Source organism: Xiphophorus couchianus, chromosome 22 (genome assembly GCF_001444195.1).
Source record: "Xiphophorus couchianus chromosome 22, X_couchianus-1.0, whole genome shotgun sequence".
Classification (NCBI taxonomy): domain Eukaryota; kingdom Metazoa; phylum Chordata; class Actinopteri; order Cyprinodontiformes; family Poeciliidae; genus Xiphophorus; species Xiphophorus couchianus.
In genome coordinates, this window is record NC_040249.1 from 11,453,857 (window position 1) to 11,463,881 (window position 10,025).

Sequence of the window (10,025 nt, forward strand, 5' to 3'; positions counted from 1 at the left end):
CAGCGATTCCTGGTCATGTTTAATTAAATGGATACCTGTGAACCTGAAGGGGGGAAAAAGCCTAAAATGAAAAACGTGCTCTTAGAAATTGTAGATGTATATAAGTGGAAGAACATTTTGTAGTGGAAGAAAATTCCATAGAACCATCTTAGCATGCAATCAAATTTCATGTTTACTAAACTCCTGTTTTTGTATTTATTCAGCACCATGGACAGTGACTCAAACACAAACGTATAGCTTCCTATTAATATCAACCTCTTTACCACAGCAAGTCATACTGTTAAACTTCAGCTTCGGTCTAAAGTTATCCCTTCTGGGGCGTGAGAAAACAATAACATGTTCAAAACAATGAACAGAGTATGACAGTTTTACCTGCTGTGTCCGTGTTGTGCTGCAGGAGGTCGGACAGGCGCTCAGTGGTCTGCCTCAGTGACGCATTAGCGGACACCTCCGGAGAATTAGTGCCACCTCATTTGTTCTGCAGGTGACCATTATTGTCTTAAGAGGTGTAAGCTCTTTACATAAGCCTCTCCAGCGGTGCGGTCATTATTAAGTCGCCTGCTTTAGTTGCACATACACTCAAGTAACTTTTACGAATGTCCAATTAGACTCCAAGTAAACCTTGTTATTAATGTAAATTTTGAGAGTCTTCCCCCCCCCCTTAGGGCAAAAGACTGATATACTGTGTGTTTTAAGTATCGGGAAGGTGGATAAACATCTCCACCTATTGGCCAACTTTGTAATTTTATTATTTATAAAATATTTTTCTTAAATTTCAAATAAATAATAATACATATGCAGTTATTTATGCTGGTTATTATCATTGGTTTTTTTTTTGTTTTTTTTTAGATTTTGTGTGCTTGACAAAAGCCTAAGATTAAGGAAAACAAAAAGTATGTCTTATATATATATTCCTCTGGTACATATTAACTTTCGTGCGAGCAAATCAGAATCATTGAGCTTTATTATTACATTTACAAAAGCTTGGAATAAAATAATTTCAGAAAAGCTCTGTAGGGTTTCAACCAATCACGTATTTCCTTTTCTCACACGCCCACATGCAGCTAACCCCGCCCTCGGCGTGTCACATACAACGGTGCTGCCTTCACTTACCCTAAAAAGAATTTGAGTAGCAACATATTAAAGCCTTGTCTTATTTGTGTATTTGTTTTATTCAAAATTATTATATTTAATAGGCTGAATTAAGTATGTTTGCTTATATTCACTCACTGAAAATGTAGATTACGTGGCAATATTTCAATCGGTATCACAGATACTTGGCACACAAAGTATTTGTGAAATACATGTAGCGTCACATTATCGTTGCAGTACAAAGCTTGTCTGGTCCTTAAATTGGATCAAAGTGATGAGATATTGCTATTCTTTTTTTCCCCATCCACAACATTTCGTGTGCCTCTCATTCAATTTGTCAGAAAATTCCAATTTACGACATTGTTCAAAGCACATTAAAGCACCAGAGGTCCACCCGTGAGTGCTGTGTTATTGAGAGGTCATACATTTTCAAAAATCAAAGTAATTGAACCAGGTACGTTTGGGCCTGACCGCATTTATTTCTCTTAATATTTTCTATCACAACCCGATTGAGTTGACACATTTTCCTTCGCGAAATATGTCCTTTCAATGGTAATTAAAGTGCTAGCATCATGGTTTTAGCTTTTAAACCAAGTAGCTAACTGGCTCAGTATCGCTTGGAAATAATTGTTTTTGTTTACTTAAATGAGGTCTGTTTTATCGTGCGATCTGTGATGACTAACATGGCTGGGATTCAATTTGATTTTATCCTCCTGACGAATTGTGTTATTGTGCTATAGCGTGGATTCCGTTGAGCTACCATGCTAGGAGGCTACATTGCTCTAGCATCTGATGACTCCCTGCATCTGTCACCGGGTGTGCCGTGGTTTTATTCAGCTTCTTTCCCAGTTTTCAGTTTTTGCGGAACGAACAACTTCTACTTTTTTGTGCTTGTGGCCTTTTATCCACGGGATCAGTATTGATTTTGCCTCTATACATAGTGAAATAACTGCTGTTTAAACCACAATCATAGCCTTACTGTATTATGGTTGGACATATTTTTTTTAATTCTTCACTTGGATCTGTGTGAATTAATAAAGTAGATAACATTTGTGTTTTACACAAACATTTCATTTCAAATTTTCAACTACAAATATATCTATTAATTTTTCTATGGTGTATAAATATTAGCCATGGAAAGACTAGGAAACCTTCAAAACCCAAACTCAGTTTACTTTGGGGGTTTGTTTTTTTTATCAATTAGGTCTGGAAATGACAACAAGAAAATAACTACTGATCCAAATTTGACCCCTTGCAGATAAATTAGTCTTAAAAAAAGGTTGAAACATCTGAAACAAATGTTTCTATCTTATCATAGCTTATCTTGCCACCAGGTAGATGGCAATGAAGGTTAATTGATTTTCTTTTATTTTTTTTTTTTGAAAAAACATCTTATTTATGTGTCTTCTAGCTGCAAATATGCAAAAAGTTGTACTTAGAGACTAAATTACCCATATAAAATATATGAAAATCCTTACACCATATTCTTGGTTAAAATCTGCCAGTTTTTTCCAGCTACAAAAATCAGAAAAAGTTGACAGGTCTGGATATCAAAATGAAAGAAATTCTGTAGCACCTTCAAAAAGTTTCATTCATAAAGTGCTTTCACTTTTAAACTTCCAAAATTCAAGCACTTTTGAAGCCTTGTTTAAACACATCTGTTCGTGGTTGTGCATTTTCAAGAATTTCAAGAACACTAAATGAAAAATGGTCAAATGGTCTGCTTGGTTGTACTGTCAAAATGTTTTCACCAGGCATTGTTTCACCTTTGTGTAATGCTGGGAGAAAACAGAGTAGAAACAAGCACTTAAACAGTGTTGCTGAAGTTTATATAATATCAATCTTACCTCTGCAGCTGTACTGCAAATACAGTACAGCATTAACAATCGTCTAAATTTGTCTAATGCTCTTGTTTCCTGGTTCTGTGACTGAACAATTGAACTTGTGATTATAAAATTACTATTTAGTTTAATTTGTTGTTTTTTGATGACAGACATGCCAATTTTCAAAACATAGTACTGTAATAAAAAATAATCTAATAATGTCAGACTCTATATGAATATTAATAGTTAGATGGATATTAGCATTAGCATCAAAAAAGTCTGGTTGTGATACACCTAAAAGCTAATCTGTTAGCGGTTTTCAAAAGATGTCAATAATTTGAATTTCTGCTTCTGATCAGAGAAAGTCCAGGATGTCTGAAGAGTTGTCGCTCAACATAAACATTAAGGAGCCGAGATGGGACCAGGGGACCTTCATGGGACGCGCCAAACACTTCTTCATGGTCACAGATCCCAGGAACGTCCTACTGTCCTCTGAGAAGCTGGAAGAAGCCAGAGTAATCGTAGAGAACTACAGGTGAGGTGATGGAAAATAGAGTCAGAACTGGTCAGGTAAATGAGACAAAAACTGAGTCTAGCTTTCCCCTGGTCTTCCTGTATGGAAGATCGAGCGTATTTACAATAGTGGAGAATATAAGTTATAACACTTATGACTGTAACACAACTGTTTTTTCTGGCTCTTTAAAAATTTCTGTGAAAATACAACATCTTTATGCTGTTTTGGTATTTTCAGAGCTGGAACCGTGACTCCTGGCCTGACCGAGGATGAACTTTGGAGAGCCAAGTACACTTACGACTCTGCTTTCCATCCCGACACTGGAGAGAAGATGTTTGTGATTGGTCGGATGTCTGCTCAGGTGCCAATGAACATGTCCATCACAGGCTGCATGCTCACCTTCTACAGGTACAGCAGAGCTTCTTGCACAGAGATCACTGATTACAACCCCTCTTCACCCCCCTCAAAAGTTCATTTGACAAAATAATACCTGAAAGAGAAAAAAAAAAAAACGGGCAGCTTTGACATTGGATACAGCAGTGCCTATAAATAGAAAGTTTAATCTGTATGCAGTGAAAATCCTCTTAAAAGAATCCAAAAGGCCACCCTCACATCTGAATACTGATAACTGACTGAGTTGATTACGTTTTCTTGATATGACGGCAACAATTAAATGTTGTCCAAAAAGAATGGCTGGTCACAAATGACATAAAGTTACAAAATTATTTTATCTAATTCAAAGTGATGTAAAAAATATACAGCCCTATAAACCCCATTTATTTATTTATTTATATTCCATTGTTTGTGTTTGTTGATTACTAAATGTTGTATTATTACTAAATAGCAATTTTACTGATACATACAGTACATGTTGTATGTATCAGTATGTGTTCTTGTAATTCACCACTAGAGGACAGCAGTTTTTCACTATTTACTTTTCATAGTTGTAGTTTGGACTCACTTAACCATCTATAAATGTAGTTGGACAAATTAATGGTGTGATCAAAAAAACCCATAATTTTTACTATTCATTATTGAGCACTAAGGTTAATGATTGCCTAAAACCTGGGGGCCATCAGTATGACTTTAAAAACGGTTTCTGTTTTTAAAACTTTCTTCGCTGCTGTTTCTGGACAATAATGGCTCCTTCTGTCTTTGGTTCTCTGGAGGCAAAATTCCAATTAGTCATTTTGAAGTCTAGTGGTAAAGAGGCAAATTCTTTTGCTTTCTTTATCCTTAGAACACAGTTGTTTACAGCAAGCATCACAATGTAGATCTGTTTTGATAGTGTCAACACTGTGAGACACTATGTGTTGACACTATGAGACCATTTGGTGCTGGCTTTGCACACAAATGAGATCACAAGCAGGAATTTGAGTTTTTGAAGTTTCTGTTGACACGGCCATTCATGGCTTCCTCTACACACATGTCAGGTCTGTTCATATGACTATCTTTGTGTTTGATCGGGTATGGATAGCACCTCAAATTATAAACCACATGTTAAAGGCCTGTGTTCTGAATTACAGCAGACTTTATGGTGTGCACTAGAGCATTTTTGTATCCTGCTCTGATTACTCAGCACTATTTGCAGATATCGCCACATCCTCAACTTTATATGAAACCACTTGAACCCCTTCCTGTTTCCCTTCAAACAAACACTGCTGCCTACCTGATAAGTGATGTATTTGTTCAATCAAAGTAGTGGGTATGTGCATTTCATGTTAAGTGCAATGTAAACATATAGGAGGTGTTATCATGTCTAAGTTGTGATTGATGTCTGCTGTGATGCAGAGGCATTAAGAATGACAGCGTGATGTTGGTACTCAGTGTTTTAAGAGGAACTCTGTTCTGTTCTGATAAAAGATCTTAAATTTGATTAAAAATGTGTCTTATGTAGTTTCACTGAAAGTTTGCAATTTGTAGTGTGAATGCATAATGTCTGCAGACATTATGCTTTAATGGGTTTCTTTAGGTGAAACTTATTCTAAGCTTTAATGTTACATCATGTAGTTTATGCTCAAACATTTTGTTTTTTTGGCTGCCGTGTACATATTTGGAAAAAAAACAAGAAAAAAGATAAGGGTGAATTGTCACTTCCTCTAACAGGCGGCGGCTGTTCTCTTGTGTTTTCAGGACTACTCCAGCAGTTGTGTTCTGGCAGTGGGTTAACCAGTCCTTCAACGCCATTGTCAATTACACCAACCGCAGTGGAGACGCTCCCATCACCATGAAGTAGGGAGGACCTCTCTCTTCTCCTCCCGTGTAGATCATTGATTTCCTCCCCTCTAAGCTATTGTCTGTAAGGACGATGTGGGAGCTGCTGTTCTCTGCCTTGCAGTGGTATTATGTTCCACAGTTAAGCATGTTTCCGATTCATGTCACCATGACCCCATGCTGGCATCTGTTACTGACTGGCCTCTTGCGTCAGGTTAGCCCGCAGCTGGCTAACTACTTTGCTGTGTTCTGAAACATGCAGACAGCTCATTCATTGGCTGCAGAAATGCATCAAACATATGCAGTCAGGAAGAGCATGAAGCTGAAATATTGTGCTTTTTTTTCTCTCTGCTTTTTATGCATCTTTAACTGCAATCTCCGAACTTGCATTTAACGTTTAGTACAACGTATTTGCTGCATGTCGTCTCTTTATGCTGTGGTCTTCAGCTAATTTAAATTTGTGGGAGTTGCGAAAAATGTGGTTGGTGTATCAACTTCATTTTCCTCTGTGCAGCCAGCTTGGTGCCGCTTACGTTAGTGCCACTACAGGAGCTGTGGTCACCGCGCTCGGACTCAAGTCTCTAGCTATGGTACTTCTTCTGGTTCACATGAATAGTTAAAGTAAATCCAACAGATGTGGATCCACAATGTGATGCCGGTCTGTTCTCCTGTCCTCGCAGCGTCTCCCCCCAATCGTCAGTCGGTTTGTCCCTTTTGCTGCCGTGGCTGCTGCCAACTGTATTAATATTCCCTTCATGAGACAGAGGTGAGATTACTAGAGTATTGATTAGTGAACACTTACTGTTTCACTTAGAAGGGATTTTAAGGACTTTTCAGATTTGAGTCAGCCGGTTTTCTGTTTCCTTCTGTCAGGGAGCTGAAGTATGGGATCCCAGTGATGGATGAGAATGGAAACCGGTTAGGAGAATCTGCCAACGCTGCCAAACAAGCCATCATTCAGGTGGTTGTGTCCAGGATTGGCATGGCGGTGCCTGCAATGGGTAACTCAACCTTGTACCTCATAAATGAATGTGTACAAAAGACTTGCACCTGTAGATGTAGGGGAAGGTTGTTCTACAAAGAGTTGGTTCAAGTAACTATCCTTTTTCTTTCATGTCATTGCTTTAGATGTTGGTAAAAAAAAAAAAAAAGAACGTTCTTGGGGTATGAATGTTTTTGCGTGACACCATATTGGTTCAGTGCAGAACAGGTTTATTTTCTCTGAAAATAAACCTGTTCCTACCCAGAAGGAAAAAAAAAAATTTTTTTTTTTTCCTTCTGGGTAGGCGGCACAAAATCTTCCCTCATTTTGGCATCTTTGGCTGCAGTCTAAATAAAAAGCTGATACAGAGGCCCAGGAATGTCAACATAGCTGTTTTGCCAGAGTTTCGCAAGTGCATGCAGGCAAAATAAAATCAGCTGAGGCCATTCTTCATTAGATAAGGTTAATCATGGATAAATGCTGAGTACAGAGGATTAATTTAATTTGATCAAATGAATATTTAACTTTAGTTATGTTGGGAGATAAAAGAATGCCCTTCCCTGAAGTGACTCGTTCTCTTTTTACTTTTCTTGCTTATTGGACCGAAGCAACCTTGACTCATTTTTATAAAAAATGTTTTCACAGCCATTCCTCCTGTTATAATGAACGCTCTGGAGAAGAAAGCCTTCATGAAGGTAGGCGCACAACATTCTTCAGTCCAAATGAAATGGGAAGGAAAAAGCTTCGTCAGCAACACAAATGTGTTTTGCAGTTTTATGGCAGGACTTTATGTTATTAGATTATTTGTTGACTGATTTACAATGATTTGAATTATGGCACAAAGATTTATCAGCTTAAAAACCTTACTTTAAGAGAGAGGGCAGTTTTTCTATTCTCTTTTTAATCGTAAAGGTCAAAGGTTAATCTGGAGTGAAGAATGCTTCAGGAAACCCAGGGCTTCTAGTTAGACTGCAGATGGATGGCAAAAAGCTATTTGAATCCTTGTAGCGATCCTTTGGGAAATTTTGGGAATTTTCCAAGGTTCTCAACTAGAAGAGTTAACAATAATGAATATCAACTCCTTTCATACAAAGATGCATTTGCTAAAAAAAAAAAAAGGTTGTTGAAACATTTAAAATTCTTAAATATTTCATCAGAATACAGTACCGATAACATAAAGAAGGTTGAACTCACAAGACCCAACATTTGCATCACGGTTGGTGATGATGATGTCATAACAGATAAACATCAAATTTGGTGTAAATCTGCCTGATTTTACTACTTTTCTTTTTTGTTAATTTTCTTGTAGCATTTCCCAATTCTGAATGCTCCTGTCCAAGTGGGGCTCGTCGGTTTGTGGTGAGTAAGATAAGCTTATATTCTGAAAACGTGCTTTAAAGTGCAATTTAAAAAAAAAATCCTTTTCTGTTCTTCTTTCCAGCCTGGTGTTTGCAACGCCTCTCTGCTGTGCCCTGTTCCCTCAGAAAAGGTACATTCAGCAGCTTCCTTGATGCCTCTGCACTGGTAGAGAAGTGTTATCTAATGTGGGCTGACTTCAGAGTAATGGTTAACCATATCTTTGCAGCTCCATGAGCGTGAGCGGACTGGAGGCAGATCTGCAGGAGAGGATACGGCAGCTAAGTCCAGAAACCACCACCGTCTACTTCAACAAGGGCCTGTAGGCACATGAGCAGGAAACATGCAAACACACACAGACACATGTCTGCTATCATGGGCATGAGTGAGAGTAAAAAAAAACATTTATTTATGCTTTTGCAGTCATTTTTATTTTTGGTATATATTCGGTTCTTGTATTTTTATTTCGTCTTCCTCTTGATGGATAACACAGGAAGCTGATAATCACTGACTGGGGGTTTGCTTCATGCTACTTTTAATGTCCTACTAGAATATCCAAGTTATAAATGAAGGTTTTTCCTGTAACGTTGCCTTTATGTGTTATCTTTGTTTTGACCGGGGTTTTCAACCTGTGGTACTATAAGCCTTCCTAATTGACTCTTAATATCTTGAAAAACAGAACTCAACTGTGGTTTAAATCTAAATGTGATACAAAGTAATACTTTCACCTTGTTTCTCTGTTTTCTTGTCAAATTTGCACAGAATCTCCATAATATAACAACTAATAGTACAAAGGTTATTCTTTTTGCATTAGGCCATGACCTGGTGTGTTTTCCCTTAGTTATTCAGAAATATGAAACTTCATCTAAACCATAAAATTTTGATATTTTTTTTTAACCATAAAACAAGCACATGTTAAATAGTGGGAATAAGACTGCAAATAACTATTATTATAATTCTATAATAATAGAATTATTATTCTATTAATTATTATAGAATAATAATTAATGTATTATTCTATCAATTACTCTGACAATCGGATAAAATAATTGGCACCTTCTGTAGATTTTTTATGTCTAATATTGTATGTTATACAAATTTAGAAATACATTAAAATATAAAAATAAATGCAAATAATCAAATTCCTTTTTAAATAAGAAAAACAATGCCTCAAGTGCAACAACAGCATTGGTTCAATGTAAGCTAGATCATTTGTTGCAAAAGATTAATCTGCAGTTAAAAAATATATACTTTTAACATCAACATTTGAAAAGCTTGACTTGGCCTCATTACACTGTAGGGCTGATGTGTTGACTATTTTATGAATTATCTGATTGATAATTGGGTAGCAAAATGTTCTATTAGAAGATTTTTTTTACAGTATTTGAACCAGGTAAAGCTAAAACATTGCCACATTTTTTTAAACACGTATTTACAGACAAAAAATAAATGTAAATTGTTTGTACAGGTTTGGTTTAATTACTGCTGTGGGTATTTTGTTCTTTTAGCATATGGCATGTTTTAGAGTCTGTATGCTCCAGTTAACAATTAGCCAATTACTAAATTAGTTGGCAATTATTTCAATAATCGATTCATCACAATTAATCTGATCCATTGTTTCAGCCCTAAGTGGGTATTTATAAAGTCGATCAGTTTTTGAATGGTCATGCAGGTTTTGCAGATCAGTACAGAACTAATTTAAGAGCAATTAAGTGATAAATGATTCATAAAGGTTTCTAACCCCTAGTTTTGACACATCACACAAGCTACGTGGTGTAAAATTTTTGTTTCTGTTTTTTGCTAAAAAAAATAATCCCTGATGTAAGTTCCTGTTTTGTATTATGCAGCCTCTCATTAACAGGAGCAGCTCTCTTCAACTGTCCTTCCAAGTGTACTTAAACCTTTAGGTACATATGCCTCAGAAAACGTTTAGAGGACATAGATGAGTGGAATCTAATGAGTGTAGTTTATATTACTCTAGAGAAGCCCCACTGTTTTTTTTTGTTTGTTTTTTTTTTTACATTATGTTGTGCTGTTAGCTACA

At 36.6% G+C, this 10,025-nt stretch overlaps 1 protein-coding gene across 1 annotated transcript; it reads left to right on the forward strand.

Moving 5' to 3' along the window:
- The first annotated feature begins 1,445 nt into the window (after positions 1–1,445).
- sfxn3 (sideroflexin 3) lies at positions 1,446–8,771 on the forward strand. The gene is made up of 11 exons (XM_028007251.1): positions 1,446–1,546; positions 3,275–3,450; positions 3,667–3,837; positions 5,563–5,661; positions 6,158–6,233; positions 6,324–6,409; positions 6,517–6,644; positions 7,271–7,320; positions 7,935–7,984; positions 8,067–8,114; positions 8,211–8,771. Exons 2-11 carry the CDS (start codon positions 3,287–3,289, stop codon positions 8,305–8,307), a joined length of 969 nt encoding a protein of 322 aa, XP_027863052.1. The 5' UTR covers positions 1,446–1,546; positions 3,275–3,286; the 3' UTR covers positions 8,308–8,771.
- Positions 8,772–10,025: the final 1,254 nt, after the last annotated feature.